Below are 20474 nucleotides of genomic sequence, written 5' to 3' on the forward strand. Positions count from 1 at the left end.
AAAAAATTAAAAAAAAAAAAAAAAAAGTAAAGGGGCTGGGTAGAATGCTTGCCTACCATGTTCAAAGCCCTAGGTTCAAACCCTTGTAAAGGATATAATTTAATTTTGAAATTCATTTCCATTGAGTACTTTCACACAAAGTTCACAAAATTTGAAAAGAAAACTTTAAAATTAGCTAAGAAAAAGATTAATACTTTCAGTTCACAAAATTCTACCTGAGACATACACCATTATTTATAAAATATAAAAATGACTGACTGAATTTTCCACATTTTTACTTTCTTGTAAAATACTTTCCGATCTAATATGTTCATTGCTAAATTGATGTCTTAGCTTTTTATAATGCTTAAAATTAAGCAGTTCTAGGTAGATGAGGTCAAAAAAATAAATAAATAGACATATCTATGAAGAATACAAATTTGTTCATGTTCCTACTTACAGATATTGCTGGTGAGAGTGTTATATTCCCTATAGAAACTTTTAATTCATCCAAAGAAGCCATTGTGTGATGTGAGTTATTTGGATGCATAGGCTTGATTTCTATCCGGTACTTCTTTGGTTCTTCATCTTCAGAGTCAGAATCACTAGATGAGTAGAAATGGTTCTCTTTGGTATGTGAATATCAGTTAAAGAATTTAGTTTTTAAATTATCTTAATGCATAATCTTAATGCATAATGTTTTCCACACATTAAAAGGAGCAAAACTTAGGGTAAGATAGAATAACAAATACAATGATTAACTTTTGTTAATGAAAGTATGTCAAACAATAGAGTAAGATTTTTGCTATAATTAAAAATTTGAACAGGCTTTAATTAACACATTATTTTGTTGTAACCATCTACTTATATGCCAACATGATCCCTAAGAATACCCATATAATAAAAGGATATCATTCTGATTTCCTTCTGGTTTAATACTATAACCTTCTTCATCTACATCAGGAATGTTCTATGGGGGGGAAAAAACTATTATAATAACAATTCCAATCTTCAAAAATATTAAAGATTAGCAAAACACCCTTAACTATTAGCGAGAAACTAAATCATTTACCAAATATCAACAGGTGAATAAAATTTTTAACACAGTGAGAAAATTAGATCTTTTTAGTTAATTAGCTTCAAATCACACTCCATGCTTCAGATGTCTGAAGAAAGAGGTGCAAAATGGAACAGGAAAAAAAACTCATAATTTCAGGTCAAAAAACCACCAGGATGAAGACCAATTCACAGTGCTCTAAATCTATAGTTTCTTTTCAGAACCAGGAAGGATAAGTGATTTTTTTAAAAAGCACTATGAAGCTAAATATTCTCAATGCTATAAGAAGCTGAATGTCAATATAAGATACAGTGTGTCTTTAATCAGCTTAAAGCCTGGGAGAACTAATCAATCTATGTAGAATAGTGCATCAATATCTGCTAACATCTCAGGAAGAGTTATCATGTGCCTCCGGAGAGAGGCAGCCTTGATAAAACAAAACAAGTGGAAAAAAAAAAAACTTTAACATATATCTGATTAAGTGTTTAGATTCAAATATCAACTTACATAACAGAGAAGGAAAACATAATACACTGGGAACAAAATCATCAAAATCCACACTAAAGTAAACTACCAAACTACCCAGTCTCTTCAATAAATAAAAAGAAAGCTAAAGAAAGAGGGATGGAAGGGGAATCTATATATCAGGACTTTTTTTTTTATACATGTAAACAGATTCAACCAAAGGGTAATGAAACTGACACCAATAATAAATAATAAACACTGAAATGTTACCTGAAAATACTGATTTATCATAAATTATTTTAAAGTGTGCTCATATTGTGATATCATTTTAGAGATATACATGAAGGGGGTTCTGATGAAATTATATTATCTGGAACTTGAGCATGAAAATGGATGGGCAATACTGGCTGTGGGAAATTGTTGAGGTTGACTGATGAGTACATGAGAGACCATATACCATTATGTGTATTTTATATTTCTTTAAAATTCTTCATATAAAAAGTTAAAAACAGTCTAATTGGCATTTATTAAAAGTTTGCAAGTTGCATATTACAATTAGATGGAAATTAGTTTTTGAAATGCTTTGAGCATTTTAAAGACTTCAAGAGGAGTCTTCTTTTGACACCATAAAATTCACTAAGAGGAAAGAAGAAAAGAACATAATAAATGGGGAGACCTAACACAAAGTTAAGAAGGAAGAACAAATAAATCAGGTGTCATGGAAAACTTCTTTTTTAAAAAATTAAAGGCAACTAGACATATCTGAAAGCAGAAGACGAGACAATAAATATAGATATTGCAAAAAGGAGAGGATATAAAATGGGAACAAGGTCTACAAAGAGCAAAGAAAAGAAGAAGAAAAAAAAAAAAAACCCAAGATAAAACAAGGAGGTTCTAAGGTGCAACCCTGTAATCCCAGCTACTCTGGGGGCTGAGGCACAAGGATTGCAAATTGGAGGCCAGCCTCATCAATTTAGCAAGAAACACCCTGTCTCAAAATTTTAAAAAAGGGTGGGGGGGCTAGCTATGTAGATCAGTGATAGATGGCTGGCCCCTGGGTTCAACCTCCAGTACTGTAAATCAAATAAACAATACACACACCACCAGAGAATACAAGTATTAAAGCAAACATAGGCAAAATTTAAAAAGTGTGAACTCTATTATTCTTGCATTTTTTGTCAGAAATTATTTCTAGATAAAAAGCTAAAAAAGAAAAAAGAAAAACAGAAGACTGCCTCGAAATGCCAAGTACTACAGCAAAAATCCTTTTACTGATTAAATCTGCTTTTCTTCCTCTAATCACTTTGAAAGCTCAGCAGGAGAGGTATGGAGGATTGCAAAGTCAGGCAAAGTACAAGATCAAGGAGAACTAGGAGTAGTACTGACATGTGAGAACTTCCAGCCCAAATAAACAGTCAACTGTAGCCACTAATGAGTTAATAATTGAAATCAAGACTAGATATAGAAAATCAAATGTAGGGCAAAAAGATTTCACGGATAAAAAATAACCAATGCATAGGTATGGCACTAGAAGTACAGCACTATCTTTGAGCTCTACATATTGCCTGCTGATATGCAAATATTACTTTAGAACACTTAAAAACTAAAGAAACTTTGTCAAATGTGAATTCATTAAAAATCAGAGTGAAAAGGGTTTTTTTTTTCTTTAAATTATCCCTATAACAAGTATTCTAGAAACATATCAGGTACAGGAGTCCCCCAACTTATCCATGGTTTCATTTTATAAAATTTCAATCACTTGTGGTCAATTATGGTCTGAAAATACTCAACTGAAACGCCCAAAATCAAAAATTCACAAATTTTAAGTAACTTTAATTATAGCATATTTCTATAATTATTCTATTTTATTATTGTTGCTAATCTTACTGTACTTGATTTATTAAACTTTATCCTATATATAGGTATATATTCAGAAAAAACAAACAAACAGATAGATGGTTTGTTTATTTCAGGCATCCACTAGAGATCTTGGAACATACCCTCCCCCCATGGATAAAGGGGGACTAAGATTTCAAAACTGACACTACTTTAAATTTGTTTACAGGGCTGAGGTTGTGGCTCAGTGGTACAGTACCAGCCTAGCACATGTGAAGCACTGGGTTCAATCCTCAGCACCACATTAAAAAATTAAATAAAGTTATTATGTCTATCTACAACTAAAAATGTTTTTAAAATTTTGTTTGCAATGGACTGTATAGTATGATGTAATAATTTAAAATAATACTAGCTGTTTTCAATGAGGCTGAGTAAGCTGCTTTTGAACAATCTCCTGCAGAGTACACTATAAACTCTCGTCAAAATATATAAACAACTATCTGAAGGTATTGGAATGACCTAAAACAACCTCTAAAAAAGACTCTACAGAACAACTGACCCAAAAACTCTATAAAGAAAGAAAAAATGAAATTTTTATTCTTATTTTTTTATAACTTATAAACTTTAATAAAATAGCAATAAATCTTAATAGTTTTAAAATGCAAGTATTTTAGATCAAATTAAGAACATATTTTGGTTTTATCTTTCCTTGTTTAAAATTTAACAACTTTATAGAGAATATCCTATAAAAAATGGAATTTTTAAAAGGTTCAAATAATCCAAAGGAAGGCAAAAAAATAAAATAAAAAAGATAAAAAAGTAGATTTAAACCCTAAAATATCATTAAATATAAATGGTCCAAGTGTATCAATTATATAAACTAAAAGGCTTCTGCACAGAAACCAGAGTTAAGAGACATCCTACAGAATTCACCCAGTAAGGAATTAATATCCAGAATACATAAGGAACTTAACAACTCAACAGTAATAAACCACTAAAAATCCAATTTTTTAAATGAGTAAAATGATCTAAATAGACATTTCTCAAAATAAGATATACAAATGGCCAATAGGTATAGGGAAAAACACTCAATTTCACTAATTAGGCAAATACAAATTAAAACAACAATGAGATATCTCACTGTAGTAAAATAGTCATTATTAAAAACAAACAAAAATAACAAATGCTTGTGAGGATGTAGGAAAAGGGCTACTCTCATACACTGTTAGTAAAATTGTAAAATAGTATAGCCATATGAAAACAGCATCACGTTTCCTCAAAAAACTAAGACTATTTCTACAAGAAATGCCATTGGGATTTTGATTGGCATTGCATTAAACCTGTAGAGAACTTTGGGTAATATCGACATTTTGATGATGTTAGTTCTGCCTATCCATGAACAGGGTATATTTTTCCATCTTCTAAGATCTTCTTCTATTTCTCTCTTTAGGGTTCTGTAGTTTTCATTGTATAAATCTTTCACCTCTTTTGTTAGGTTGATTCCCAAGTATTTTATTTTTTTTGAGGATATTGTGAATGGGGTGGTTGTCCTCATTTCCATTTCAGAAGATTTGTTGCTGATATACAGGAATGCCTTTAATTTGTGTGTGTTGATTTTATATCCTGCCACTTTGCTGAATTCATTTATTAGCTCTAATAGTTTATTTGTAGACCCTGTTGGGTCTGTTAGATATTTCTTGTAGAAATAGATAAAGCAATCATGTAATTCATATGGAAAAACAAAAGACCCAGAATAGCAAAAGCAATTCTAAGCAGGAAGTGTGAATCTGGTGGTATAGCGATACCAGATTTCAAACTGTACTACAGAGCAATAGTAACAANGAGAAGATGGGATGGGAGGGGAGGGGAGGGGAGGGGGGATAGTAGGGGATAGGAAAGGTAGCAGAATACAACAGTCACTAATATGGCATTATGTAAAAACGTGGATGTGTAACCGATGTGATTCTGCAATTTGTATTTGAGGTAAAAATGGGAGTTCATAACCCACGTGAATCAAATGTATGAAAGATGATATGTCATGAGCTTTGTAATGTTTTGAACAACCAATTAAAAAAAAAAAAAAGACCTTACTTAACCAGCAAGGTCTATGCTAACTCTGGGCAGTTGGTATCTGAACTGAAAAAAAAAAAAAAAAACAAAACTAGAACTATCATATAATGTGTCAATTTCAAGATTACATAAATATCCAAAGTAAAGGAATTAGTATATCAAGGAGATATTTGCATGTCCATGTTTACTGCAGCACTATTTATAATAGCCAAGGCATGGAATCAGCCTAGATGCCTAGGTGTCCATCCACAGATGAATGAATAAAAAAAAAAAATCACACACACACACACACAATTATTCAGACACAAAAGGAATGAAATTATGTCATTTGCAGCAAGATAAATTAGCCTAGAGGACATTATGTTAAGTGAAATATGATCTGACTTACATGTATGAGCTAAAGAAATGAAGGTGGTGAATTGTTAGTTACTCTAATCTGATCATTTACCATTACATGCATGTATTGAAATATCACACTATAACACATAAAACTGTATGATTCTGTATTGATTAAATTTTTTAAATTAGCCAGGCATGGTGGCACACACCTGTAACTCAGGAGGCTAAGGCAGGAGGATAGCAAATTCAAAGTCAGCTTCAGCAATTTCTTGAGGCCCTAAGCAACTTAGTGAGATCCTGACTCAAAATATTTCTAAAAATGAAAAAAGGTTGGGGATATGGCTCAGTGGGTAAGTGCCCCTGGGGTTCAATCCCCTGTACCAAAAGAAATTTTAATTATAATTTTTAATGTATATAGTTATGAAAAATTATATAACTACTAAAATAAATAATACAAATTTTTAAAAGAGATTGGCAAAACAAATTTAAAAAGTCATGTTCCAACTATATAAGAAACTCACTTCAAATTTATAATAATATAAGTAGGCTGAAAGAAAAAGGATGGAAAAATATATCATGAAAACATTAATAATAATTAAAAAGGTAAAAGTGGCTGTCTTGGTATTAGATAAAGCAAATTTTAGAAAGAAAATTACCAGGGCAGAGAGGAATATAATGTCCACCCAAAAACCTGTACACACTGTTCACAGCAACTTTATTTCTAACAGCCCAAAATTGAAAGCAACTAAAATCTCCTACAATAGATCAACAGTTAAACTTTGGTACATGCATTACAAGGACTACTACCTAGCAATAGAAAAGAATTAACTCTTAATATACACAACAACCAGGATCAATTTCCAGAGACTTGTGCTGAGTCAAGAAGAAAAAAACCAATCTCAAAAAGGTGCTATGTGATTACCTTTATATAATGTTCCTGGACGACAAAATTATACAAATGGAGAAGAGATTAGTGGTTGCTCAGGTTAAGGAGCATGTGGGGAAAGAAGAAAAGCGCCTGGTACAGAGGCAACCAACATGAGGGATGTTTGTGGTAATGTGAATGTTCTGTTTTGTTTCAATTCTTAATATTCTAGTTACATACTTTACTGTAGTTTTGTAAGAAGTTACCATGGGGGAAAATAGAATCTAGATACACAACACTGTATCAGATACACAACATTGCTCTATACTACCTTTGCAACCTTCTGTAAAGCTGTAATTATTTCCATATAAAAGGGGTTTTAAATTTTTTAATTTTTTTTAAAAAAAGGGGAGTTTTGGTTTTTCTTAAAACAGTGATTCTAAATGTACTAGCTTTTCAATGCTAGAACTATTCAAAGAAATCTGATATTAATAAAACCTTGGCCTGGCAAGTAAGGTCAAATTATAGGTGTGCCCTAGTAAGAAAAGGGCACATCTATATTTACAGTTACTAGGGAGGCTGAAGCAGGAGGATCACAAGTTGAAGGCCAGCCTAGGAAACTTATACCCTGTCTCAAAATAAAAAATAAAAAGGGCTTGGCATGTAGCTCAGTAATAAGAGTGCTAGCAGAGTATGCACTAGCTCTGGGTTTAATACTCAGTACTGCAAATAACAAAGCATGACATTTAATTAAAACCTATACATTGCCTCACATATATCATTAGACATTCAATCAAAAATTTCTACATAGGACCCACATTGCTGGGGTGACGCATTAGATAGAAACCAGTATGAAGAACAGGCAACTTGATCCACCAATTTTAAAGGCAGATATTGTAGTAGTATAGTAGTAATGGTGATTTTTAAAAAATACATACTATAAGGGAGCTCAATATTCAATGGAATGTTTTGAAATTTCACTCTGGCATTGGGTTTATTAGCCAAAAAAAAAAAAAAAAGGAGCAATTTATATTTCCTTGGCCAACTTTCAAAAGATGCAATCCCCCAAATTAATTTTTTAAAATTATATACACTTTTTTTAAAAAAATAAGAAATTAACAATAAATAATTTTTCTACCAAGACAGCCTAATTATTTTAAAAATAATTAGTAAGATAAGGGCATGAACAGGTCATAAATAAACTATAATTAGCCATAAATAAAAGGAAAAAATGAAAATCTTTTCATGCTCAAAGGTAACCACATTTAAGTGTCTTATAACTCATTAAAAAAAAGGTAACCAATATACCTACATATTTATATTACTTTTAAAATAGCAACTGCTTCAAAGACTATACTATCTTTTAATTGGTAAGTTCTTTCCATATCAGCAGACAGAAATCAACTTAATTCTTTATAACATCTGATTATTACCCTGTCAAGTGAATGTTTAATAATTCATTCAACCATTTCTCATTTTGAAGGATGTCTTGATGTTCCAGTTTTTTGCTAAGTGTAATATAATGTTGGAATTAATATCAATTTCTCCCTTCTCCCTCACCTTCTATAAATGGATATGCCTTAGTTAAGAGTGTGTTACTACTATGGTGTACACTACATAGATATGATGTTTTGTGAGTACAGCCATTAACAGTAAATTCCTAGCAGGGAATTACAAGGTCAAAAAGAATGTTCACTTCTTATTTGGGGTAATATTGTCAAATCAATTGACTACCAATTTACATTTCTACAAATTAAATTGAAAATACAATTGGAGAGATAATATTTTCATTTTAATTTGCTTTAGTTCTGAGTTACATTTTTTACAGTTATTCCTCATTTTCATTTTTATAAAACTGCCTGTTTTCATCCTGAGTATGTTCTTTTCCTACTAGGCATTTTCTTGACTTTTGTACTAATATAAACAAAAAAATTTTTATAAATTAGCCTCCTGTCACATGTCTTGCAAATATACTCTCCTGGTTTGCCTTCAGTGATTCAAATCATCTCATGGTATATGTTTTTTAATTTTTATAAGTTTTTCATCTCTACACAAATTAATCAATCTTTTCTTACATGGCATTAGAATTTTGTGTTCTCTTTAGCCTTTCCCTAACCAGGAATGTACTGGCTAAACTTCAAAATTGTATAATAACTGATCATAATGGAAGAGTATCAATCAGCTGAGGGAATTATGTCTAATTTAAGAGAGTATATGTAAAATAAAACATGAAGTACTAAATAATTTTATTCAATGTTTCAATCATCAAATAAATGCTATAATAATCAACTGAGAAATAAAATGCATGATGAGAACTGTAGTAAATGTAAAACACATCTGCTTTTTTATTAATTGGTTAATCAAGGGCATCAAGTACTAAGGTAAAGATACATTGTATCTCCAGAAACATTCTAATGATTTTTAACTCAGGAATCCTACTTCTTAATTTTCATATAATTTATTAATAAATCATAATTTTGTTTTAAAACTGAAATAAAAAGTTAATACCTAAGTTACAGAAAATACAATGTTTTACAAAATATTTTTAGTTAACCATTCTACTGTAAAAGATCAAAAAGCTTTAGGGTAAAAGGAAAAAACAGTTATGCAAGTAAGAATGATAACCTTAAAAAGAGAGAATATTTGAAACTCCTATACTTATCAATACAATCAGTATCTAAGGAACAGTTTGAAAAAATTGAAATAAAGTGTCTGTCTACACTTTATTTCAATCTACTCTGCCACTGAACCCACTTGGCATTTCATTTAATATCTTCTTTAATTATATATAAGGAAATACATTTAACCAAGAAATATAAATAAACCTCCTTTAAAACAAAAAGTGCAAAAAAATACTGACCATGTTTGTTGTTTCCAAAATGACAATGTTTTAAATGAAACTCAAATACATTAACAAAAAGGCAGTATTTTAATAAAGCTAAGACTAAACTAGTAAAAGCACTATAATTTATAAAATAAAGGATGCAGATAGTCTATCTGGCATGTTTCCCTTGAAAAAGAATAATGATACAGCATTGCTCCAATTTCAAAAGTTAAATATCCACTTTTAAAAGGTAGTTGAAAAATACTAATTCACGGGAAAGTCATCTGGCAATGTTAAACCAAAGATACATTTTTAAAATAAGTTTAATAGTGAATTTATACTAACATGGTTAGTATTTTTCTAGTGTTTTAAAGATCTATTAACAATTCAAACATGCTAGTTTTTTTCTAATGAAAAGAGCTAATATGAATTATATCAAAGGTAAATCTACTTACAAGTGAATCTGCATCGGGGCATTCCCTATTAAAACAAAGTATCAAAAACATTCAACTATTAGAACTGTCACTTATTATGCCATATTTAAAGTATTTATTTTGGTACATAAACATAACTTTTACTTAAACTCTACACAAATATTTAGAGAAAACAAATTATGAAGATTAAATTATACCAAATTATTTTAAAATTCAAAAAAGAAATTCCTATACCCATAACACCTGACAAAAACAAAAACAGCTTTCAAATATCCTAAAAATTATTTTCAAAAATACTTCATTCCATGGATACTCATACTTCATACCAAAAAAGTTGGCAGTTCCATAAGGCTTTCTAATGACTTTTAATTCTCCAAGTAGAGAAAGTTTTTGTTTATTTTAAATTCCTTTGCCAGAAGGAAACTTGGCTTTAAAAAGTAAGGTCTATATTTAAGGGAGGAAGTAGTCTAAAACTTTAAAACTAGTGGATAATTTATATTTATTGGTAAATAAAATTTTAAAATAATATTTAAACACTTCAGTTTCATTTGAAGTACTTTTTATAACTTGGCATACACAGAAGTCAAAACTGGTTTTCTCCAAACATGCTGAACAAGAAAACTTGCCTTTGGTGTAACTTTGAAGTCTAACAGAGTATGTAGTTGAGAACTAGTATTCTATCATGTATCTGATGAACAAATATTGAATTTTCATATAACCTAGGGAAAGCTATTATTTTAAATGTTAAACTAAAATAAAAAGATCAGAATACAATTAAGTCCACTAAGTTCATGAGTAATAAGGTTAAAAGAATTTCTATGTATATAATCTAAAACAAATGTACAATAATTGAGAGTTCAAACTTAAAAGGCATTTATACTTTTTACTTAAAATAATTAATGCATACAATATAAGAATCTTATAGAAATAGGTATTTTTCTGGTCTGTGCTTAGAAAGACTAAGCACAGACCAGAAAAATATGCAAATTTAAGAGTTATGTTAAAGGAAGATAGGATGAAATAGATTTACAAAGGAAAAGTACAGATCACTACACTGCTCTTAAACAAAATGGAAACCCCCAATAAATACATAAATGCAAATCCCTTAAAAGCCACTTTAAAAAAGTCAGGCACAGTGACACATGCCAGTAATCCCAGCTAAGGAAGCTGAGGTGGAAGGACTGCTTCAGTATGAGTTCAAAACTAGTCTGGGCCACAAAGCACATTAGAAAGACCCCCATCTCAAAGGGGGGCAAGGAGTCACTGAAAATTGCAGTTTAAAATTCCTTACTCATACGTAAGGAATATAATATGAAAAAAAAATGCATGCTTTGAGGTAATGTTCCAGAAAAGACACAGTAATAACATAGACAATTCTTCTAGAGAATTAAATCAATGAAGATGTTAGAACATTCCCATATTCTCCTTTTTTAAAGATACATTTAAACATAAAGTGTTAATGTTCCAAACAGTTTATTCTTTGGCTTTGAGCCAGAACTCTCCAGTCTGTGTGGTAAAGCACACATCTTATCTGTTTGCCTTCATGGTAAGCAGTATGAGACCTGCAGATAAAGCTCTAGGAAGAGTAAGGTCTAAGCAGGACTCATCTATCATAATTACTGAACACTTAAAAGCTTTCAGGCTATGAAGAAAGGCATGCCAAGAGCCTCTAGGATTTCAAGCAAAGTGAATTCTCACATTTTTCCTGCCAAGAAGTTTGAAAGAAGGTGATGGTGGTACAGTGGCTTAAGCACTGACTTTCTGTTCTTGTACTGTCTTTTGTTAAAAAAAAAAATCTAACATCCAAGTGGTTTAATAATCCTACTGGAATTCATTGATCGTGAAAATAATTTCCAAAGCATGGCATTTAAAATTATAAGTTCATTGAGTGAACAGTAGTGAAAGCCAGACATGATAAAAAGATCTTTATTTAAGGCTATTATTCTTTACAATATAGTCACTAGCACATAAACTGGCTACATTTAAAAAAAAATTTACTTAACAAATAAATTGTTTAAACTTCAATATGTATTTTCAATATTGCAAAAAGAAATTAGGTTCCATCCTCTTAGTAAAATATCACCTTCATAAATGCTTAAGAAAAACATTAGAAGAAAAGATGCTATCCACAAATATATAAATCACTTTCAATGCTTTTAATTTTTGAACCAAATTAAGGAAAAAGAAACAGACATTTAGAAAAGGAGAAACTCAGTAACTAGATAGGAAGTAAGAATAGTCAATGCACAAATTATTCTCTAATGTTGAAAATATGAGCACCAATCAAAATATCATAAGAGTTCTACTGATTATGCTAAAGAAACAGGGATTTTAAGCTTATTTTCAGACAATGTTCCTGGGTTAACAAATCATTCAAGCCTTTTGATTAGTATCTCTTCAGTTTAAACAGACTGAGTAATTATGGAAAGGAAGATTCCTTTACTTTGAGTTTGTCTCTGAATAATCATAGCTCCAAGTTTTTTCAAACCTAGGCTTATATTAGGAATGCTTATATAGGTTGCTTAAAATGGAACACAACAAAAACTATGCTAAGGTCTCATGCCTAGAGAACAAGATTTAACTGGTCTTAGTGGCCACCCTAAGTAAGTTTATTTTAATATCCTAAGAAGTTTTAAATATAGCCATGGTAATTTTGTTTGGCTAATAATATTAGCTCAATTTATTATATGCTAATTATATATTCTTTGTATACTATTTTCTTATTCTTAAAAGAAGATAAGTCAGATGTGTAAGAAGACTACATACTCCATCTAAAAATGAGAACTTCCTAAAAAAAAAAAATTTAAAAAAATAAAATAAAAATGAGAACTTCCTATAAATGGTAAAATATGTTAAGGTTTCCCTCTCTTGCTGTTCAACATTTTCCACTGATATATACATATATCTCTACATGCTTATAGCTTAGAATTGTCCAGGAAGATTTTCATCAAATAGTTGACCAGAGATTTTATTTTAGATAATAAGATTGTCAGATTTTTTGGTTTTTCTGCCTTTTAATTTTTAAAAACATGCATGTATAATTTTATAAAAATCAGAGTATTTTAAAAGTTTCAATTTCAAGACACTAAAGATTTCATCTATAATGTCTTAAATTATTTTTAAATATTTTTTTTAGCTGTTGATGGACCTTTATTTGTTTATTTTTATGTGGTGCTGAGACCTGAACCCAGTGCCTCACACATGCTCGGCAAGCACTCTACCACTGAGCCACAGCCCCAAACCCAATGTCTTAAAATTTTTAAGTAATTAACTAGGGCTTAAGTTGTGGTTCAGTGGTAGAGCGCTTGCCTGGCACGTGTGAGGCACTGGGTTCAATTCTCAGCACCACATAAAAATAAAAAATAAAAATAAAACAAAGGTATTGTTTCAATCTACAACTGGAAAAAAAAAAAAAGGAATTAACCAATATTCTAACCAAAGGAACTGGCGAATATATTTACAAAATAGGTTTGCTTTTTCATACTTTAGATATATATTTTGAGTGATTTCCAAATGACTTTTCTCTTTCCAAATTCAAAACAACAACAGTCTTATTCACTTATAACAATGGAATAGATTTTCACAATATTTAAAATACTTACACAGATTCTGCATCCTTTTCCTTTTTAATTATTCCTGGCAAAGCAAAAGTCTTTCTTTTCCTTGGTTTTATGCCTTTAAGATAAATGTATATTGTTATAGAAACACATCTGCTCCTAATAAATATATTAAACTTATGAAATTTTTTTTGTGTTTTCAACACGATTTGTTTATAATTGTTGATGCTAAATGTGGATGAAAGAAATAAAAGTATTAACCTTTAAATTCTAGTATTTATCCTAGCATCTCAGGACCTGAATCTGAGGAAGGAGGATCGTTCAAAGCCAGCCTCAGCAACTTAGGATGGCCCTAAAAACTTGGTGAGACCCTGTCTCTAAATAAAATATAAAAAGGGCTTGGGGGGCTGGGGTTGTGGCTCAGTGGAAGAGCGCTCACCCAGCATATTCGAGACCCTGGGTTCGAACCTCAGCACCACATAAAAATAAGTAAATAAAACAAAGGTATAAAAAAGGTGGGGGGCTGGGGATGTGGCTTGGTGGTTAAGTGCCTCTGAGTTAAATCCCTGGTTCCAGAAAATAAATAAATAAACCATAGTATTTAAACACAATCATAGTCTGTTTAAACTTTTCTTCATTCATTATTAGCCTATTATTCACCAAAAGATTATAGAACATTCACTTAATCAATGAAATTCTCTTTCTTCTCCTAAGTGTCCCATAAGTCACCTCAAGCAAAATAAGCACATGGAGGTATCTTAAAATTTTAAAGAAAGTACAATACTCATTATATTATATTTTGTTTTAAAAGCAGGTCAGATCATGATCCTTGTCCAGAGGGTCACAAATTATAAACGTGTTGTTTTAAATTAAAAGATAATAGAGCTGAGGATGTAGCTGGGAATGAGTGCTTGCCTAGCATGTGAAGACCTTAGGTCCAACCCTGATACCATGAAAAATTTAAAAATTAAAAAAAAAAAAAAAGGCCAGCCAATCCATTAGAAGAGAGATATGAAATGTCAGTAGTAAGGCATTCTTATGTCCATATGTTATCACTAATACTATAAAGGAATATCACTAATTTTACCTACGAGAACCAAAGAGAAAAAAATCATCTTTGTTCTTTCTACTATGTCAATTCCTCATCCCCTAGTTATATGAAAATTATTTTTAAGAGTCAGTTATGCTAGTAATTGTTGATGGAATTCAAGTGTACTGGTGAACAGTAACAAACCCTCAGTAACCTAAGTTAATCTCTCATTTCAGACTAAGAAATTCAAGAGTTTTGGTTTTGTTTTTTAACTCATCAGATACAGTATCATGATGGACTTGCTATCATGCAAAACAAACCCTAAACATAACACATGATGATATGCTAAAAATCAACTTTTTTATTCTCATAGTATAGGTATTATATTTTATTATTTTCACTTTGCAATAAAAAGTTAAGGTTCAGAGAACTTAAAATACTGTTTTCCAACAGGTAGTGAGGGTTAGAAGGCTAGGTCCCAGGGCTACTGAGAACCCCAATAATAAACTTAGACACTATAACAAATAATTTTTCCAAACTCTTAGGTAAGGATTGGAAAAAACAGAATATTACTTTCAAATTATTTCTAGTAGCTCACATTCAGATTTTTATGTCACTCCACAGGCATGGTAACACCTATGGCTAGCAGCCCCTCTTTGTTTACTAAACAGATGACACTAGCTGTTGCCATGTGAGTTAGCACATTATAAGACATCAACTTACCTTCAACTGCACTAGCAGGGTCACATTCTTCAAATTCAATCAGGCCTGGGGAGTTAAAAAAAAAAAAAAAGAATAACTAGTAGAAAATGATTATTGGATAAATTCCATTATAATACATCCTTGTTTTTTACATTTTTAAATTTTAATGTAATTGACAAGACTGTTCTGTAATGTATTCCTGTGTTATTAAAATATGTTGACATTAATTAATACTAATTTAAATATCAGAAATAAGTCTTGTAAAACAAATAATCCTAACAGTGAAAAAACTTGAGAATAGCCTATTATGATCACAATAATTTACTGGATACTAGAGAACTGAAGACGCAGATTTAACATATACTTTCTGCTTTCAAGGAGCTTTAGCACAGTTAGTAAGAGAAAATAAAAATGATACGAGGCAGCTGCTAAATCCTTGGCTATGCTCATGGGAAAAACAGGGGTACCAAAAGGTAAATACTACTAGAATGTAAGCTTGGGATCTCCTCTGTCTTGGTCACCACTATATCCTCATTTCCTAGAACAATGCTTAGCAAATATGAAGACTTCAGTAAATATTTGTTAAATATATCAATTAATTAATACATGCTAGTTAAGTGGTGGCTCTGGGATTATAACACACACACACACATACCTGTAAACTGGTCTTACATGAAAATTAATTTAATGCTAGTATGAGGGATAGGCTGTAGAAAGGAAGTAGATGGTAAAATAGCCATGAAATGAGAGAATTGCCGAGACCAGACTTAAATGAAAAATAGGATATATTTCATATATGGGAAATACTATACTATTTAAATAGGAAAGCAGCAAAAGCATGATTTTTCCCATTGCAATATCCTAAAAGCTAAACATCAGTCTAAAAAACTTATCTCACTAAACTGACATATTAGCCCGGTTATACTATGTAAGTTTATGAAAGCCCAGAATTTTTGTAAAATAATTTTTAATTTATTAAAGGTAACTGGTATAACCTGCAATGCCAACTTAAAAATAGAGACTAAAGAAAAAATGACAAGAGGATCTGAAGAAAAAATGATAGAGAATTTATTTAATGGTTCTTGTGAAATGTTAAGCTTAACCATAACTGTGCTAATTCATGATCAGAGGTCTTATTGATCATTTTATTATAAAAAAATCACTGATCAGCAAGAAATATTTCTCTACAACTAGGAGAATCTAAAAATAATTAGCCAATAGACTAAGAGCTCATTTTAGAGAGGGGGATAAAGATAAAAATAAAAAACACCAATGCCAAACAATCTGCATTATTTACAAATTGCATTTACTTTTACAACATCATCTCAGTAAATGTGGTATAAAAACATCTTTTTAAAGATCTCTGGGTGAATTGGTATATGTACAAAGAGTAAATATATCCTTTAACTATAAAACCAGTCTTCAAACAAAAGTCCACATTTCTTCCTCAAAAACCCTTTTCCTATGTAGACATATTTTGATTAATTTCCCCTTTGCTTCTAAAAAGCCTCTAAAATCTATTCAAAATAAAAATATATCCAATTAAAATATTCAAAATAAATATTTTTCAAATATAAAATGTCAAATCCTTTCAAGTTATAAAATTTTAAGTACCATCCACATAAACTTTTCTTCTAAAGGCAGAAATACCAAGTTTCTAATATAATAAAACTAAATACAATCTTCAAAAAAAAAAAACAACCATTAAATCATGTACAGAAAGATTTTCTTTCTCAAATGCATATGCTCCACATGTTCCTTCACATGGCAAGGCTTTGCGTGCCTGGCTCAGTGCCAGTTGACAGCTCAGCTGGATATCAATGCACAGACTGACCCCCCTTGAAGCATGTCACTTCTGAACTATTTCACAAGTGGAAAGTTTATTCAGCATCTCTCTCAAATGCAGTGTACTGCCCATCATTCTGCTATTTAATCATAAGACTAGTTATTTTTTTGACAGTACTAAAGCCAGAGTAAGAATCTTAATGAATAGTTCACTACAACTGGAATTTTGACTGTTTTAGACTCAATTAATTCTGTTGTCAATATTAATAACTGCTCTTAGCACTTAGATTTTATGCTGGGTCACAAGGGCAATTTAGTTTATATAAAAGTAAATAAAACCATTTTGGTTCTGTCTCTTGATGCTCTTATCACACATTATCTAAAAATGCCACTATGAGTTCAATTAAACTCAAAAGAACAACTCTAAAAGGTCATCAATTTAAAGCAAAACAATTCTTAAATATGATGCTTTAATCAGCCGGTTAGAATAAATTATTGCTACAAAAAAAGCTGTCAACCTAATAAATTCATCCAAGCCTAATTTGGATCAGAACTTTAAAGAAATGTTACAAGAGGAAAAGCAACTTACTTAACATTAATGTTTAATCATCACAAATGTTCTATGGAATGAAACAAAGTATAAAATATGTGAAATACTGAATTAACAGTCTCCACTGCTTTGGAATCAATCCTAAATCTCAAAGCCACCAATATGGAAAATTTGCAACTTCATCAAATTAAAAACTGGCCTCAAAACTTGATTTGAGTACCTGGGCTACTCAAATCAAGCACATTTCTGCATATTCCCAATAAAACCAAAGAACATCTGATTCTAATTAGAGCCAAGTTAAAACATATAAACATGCTTAGACAGCTGGGTGTGGTAGTGTACATCTATAAGTCCAGCTACTCAGGGGACTGAGGTAAGAGGATCACAAGTTGCAGCCTGGACAACTGACCAAGTCCCATCTACAAATTTTACAAAAGGGCTGAAGACACAGCTCAGTGGTAGAGGGCTTGCCTCACAATGCAGGAGGTCATGGGTTCAATTCCCAGTACTGCAAAACAAACAAGTAAATAAATAAAACATGTTTACACATACACTCAAAGTCTAATGAAGGGATGTGCCTGTGTAGGGTGAGGGGTTGACTAATAGCAATGGAAGTCAATGGGTACATTTTCAAGCTTGCTCCTATGCCTGAGGAATGTAACAAAGCCACACACCCAGATACCTGAGATGATGAACCAGGCAAGCTAACACATAAAACAGCATCAAACTCCAGCTTGTGGTGACATATAAAGGTCACAGAGATTCAAGTTCCAGTTCCACCACTTGCTTGCCAGCTGATCATCTTGGACTAGTTACTTTCTTTGAACCCAGGTTCTACATTTGTAAAAGGGGATAACAATAATACCTTTGTCCTACATGTTTTCTCTAAGTATATCCATACATACAGGTTGTTGTTTTTATTTTTCCTTTTGCTAAATAGTTTCAAATTAAGGTACTGACATTAATGACACTTCCTTCAATCAATATCTTCTTTCCAGAGTCCTATGCATGCTAAGTACAAATTACCACTGAGCTACATCCCCAGAGAGTTATGTTGAATTCATAAAGAAAAATTTCTAGTGCAACACTTCTAAGCTCTATCATGTACAGAATCTCATGAAGACTAGTAAAATCACAAAACCTTGAGCCCCCACCCATAGTTATCCTATTTGGAAGGTCTGGAGTGCTGCTCTGGAATTTGCATTTTCATGGTCCTGGAATCACACTTTGAGAACTATGGTTTAAGTGGACCCTGGGGCTACTGCTGTATTTACCTTGGGGTCACATTTATATACAGTAAATCTATACAGTGCTCTTCCAATTATACTGTAAACACAAATCACCTGGGGATCTTATTAAAATACATATTCTGATTCAATAAGTCTGAATTAGGTTTATAACATGCATCCAGGAGACTTAATGTTGCAGGTTCTCAACCTCTATGCATTAAGTAAGCTGAGGAGTTTTAAAACATAGTGGTTCCCACCCTACATAAATAAAATCAGAATTTCTGTGGCAATGCACAGAAATAACAAGCTAAGGAAAAAAATAATCTAGGTACCCAAAGATGGAAAACTAGCAATGAGGCAAATTTGGAAATCAGTCTTATATCAAATAGATTTCAATTATTGAAAAATCTTCCAAATTTTCATCAAGTTCTCCAAACACAGAATCTTAGCATTGAAATATAACCTCCTCCCAGTACATTCAAATTCTGACACTGTGCACATACCCCTAGATAGAGTCATATTTTTGCATCCCCTATGATCTTCACTAGAACCTTGTTTGTACTTTTAATTACAGTACTTACATCAGTAAGCCCTGCCCATCTCAGTTAATGGCAATCCCAACCTTTCTGTTATGCAGGCCAAAACTTCTGAAGGGATTCTTCCACCCTCTTTTAAACAGCTTTGCTGAGTTGTAATTAACACATAATAAACTATAAATGTATTTAAATTATAAAATGTGGTAAATTTTGACATGTGTCACATTTGTGAGTCTACTGCCACAAATAATATAAACCACCACTTCATGCTTGCTCTTTTGTATCCCATTCTACCCATCCCAAGGCAACCACTGACCTGCATAATTATTCATCCATGTTCTTCCATGAATCAATAGTTCATTAATTTTTACTCTTGGGTAGTACCTTACACCACTATTTGCTTATCCATTCTTCTGTTAAAGGACATTCAGACCATTTCCTATTTGGGGCTACTATAAATAAAACTACAATGAACATTCATATATGTCTTTTCAGGATATGCATTTCCTCTTCTTTTAGGTAAATACCTAGGAGTAGAATGGCTGGATCATATGGTAGGTGTATGTTAAGATTTCTAAGAACCTGTGGGCTGTTTTCCAGAATGGTTATACCATTTTATATTTACTATCATCAGTGTATATGAGTTCTAGTTCTTCCACATCTTTATGGACTTGATATGGTTGGTCAGTGTTTTTTTTTTTTTAATAATCACGCTCTTAAAGTATGTAGTGATGTTAATATGGTTTTAATCTACATACCTCTAATAAATAATGAAGTTCAGAATCTTTTTATTTGCTTATTAGTTATTCATATATTTTCTTTGGTGAAGTGTCTAAAATTTTGGTTATTTTTCTGCATTAAAATTTACTTATTATTTTGAAACAAATGTAAAATGCATTGTAATATTATTTATAAAATTATTTTATATCTATACAGACTCATAGATATTTATTTTATTCTTTGGGTTATAATCCAATATATTCATTACTTATGACTTGTTCAAGTCATTCCAACTTTGGCCACAGGGAGCTCTTTTTAGTCTATCATCTATGCCCTTCTAAAAATATAAAATTTCTCCCCCAAACCTACAATATTAGAGAAAAAAAATCTTTTCTGACTTTGAGTTAGACAATTCTTAGATATGAAACCAAAAGCATAATATACACAAAATTAAAATTAGGTAAACTGGATTTCATAAAAACTTTTCATTCTTCAA

The 20474-nt window shown here is 31.3% G+C and overlaps 1 protein-coding gene across 4 annotated transcripts in view; it reads right to left on the minus strand.

The window, feature by feature from the left end:
- Fcho2 (FCH and mu domain containing endocytic adaptor 2) overlaps positions 1–20474 on the minus strand; it is a 124839-nt gene that overhangs the window by 34846 nt on the left and 69519 nt on the right. For all 4 annotated transcript variants that reach the window (XM_048800145.1, XM_015497807.2, XM_048800144.1 and 1 more), the window contains exons 9-13: positions 15180–15224; positions 13472–13544; positions 9891–9915; positions 892–949; positions 440–615 (exon numbers count right to left, since the gene is read on the minus strand). In XM_048800145.1, the coding sequence (XP_048656102.1) occupies positions 440–615; positions 892–949; positions 9891–9915; positions 13472–13544; positions 15180–15224 (377 nt within the window). The remainder of the gene's footprint in view (positions 1–439; positions 616–891; positions 950–9890; positions 9916–13471; positions 13545–15179; positions 15225–20474) is intronic.

The sequence above is a fragment of the Marmota marmota genome, unplaced genomic scaffold (assembly GCF_001458135.2).
Source record: "Marmota marmota marmota unplaced genomic scaffold, marMar, whole genome shotgun sequence".
NCBI classification, from domain to species: Eukaryota; Metazoa; Chordata; class Mammalia; order Rodentia; family Sciuridae; genus Marmota; species Marmota marmota.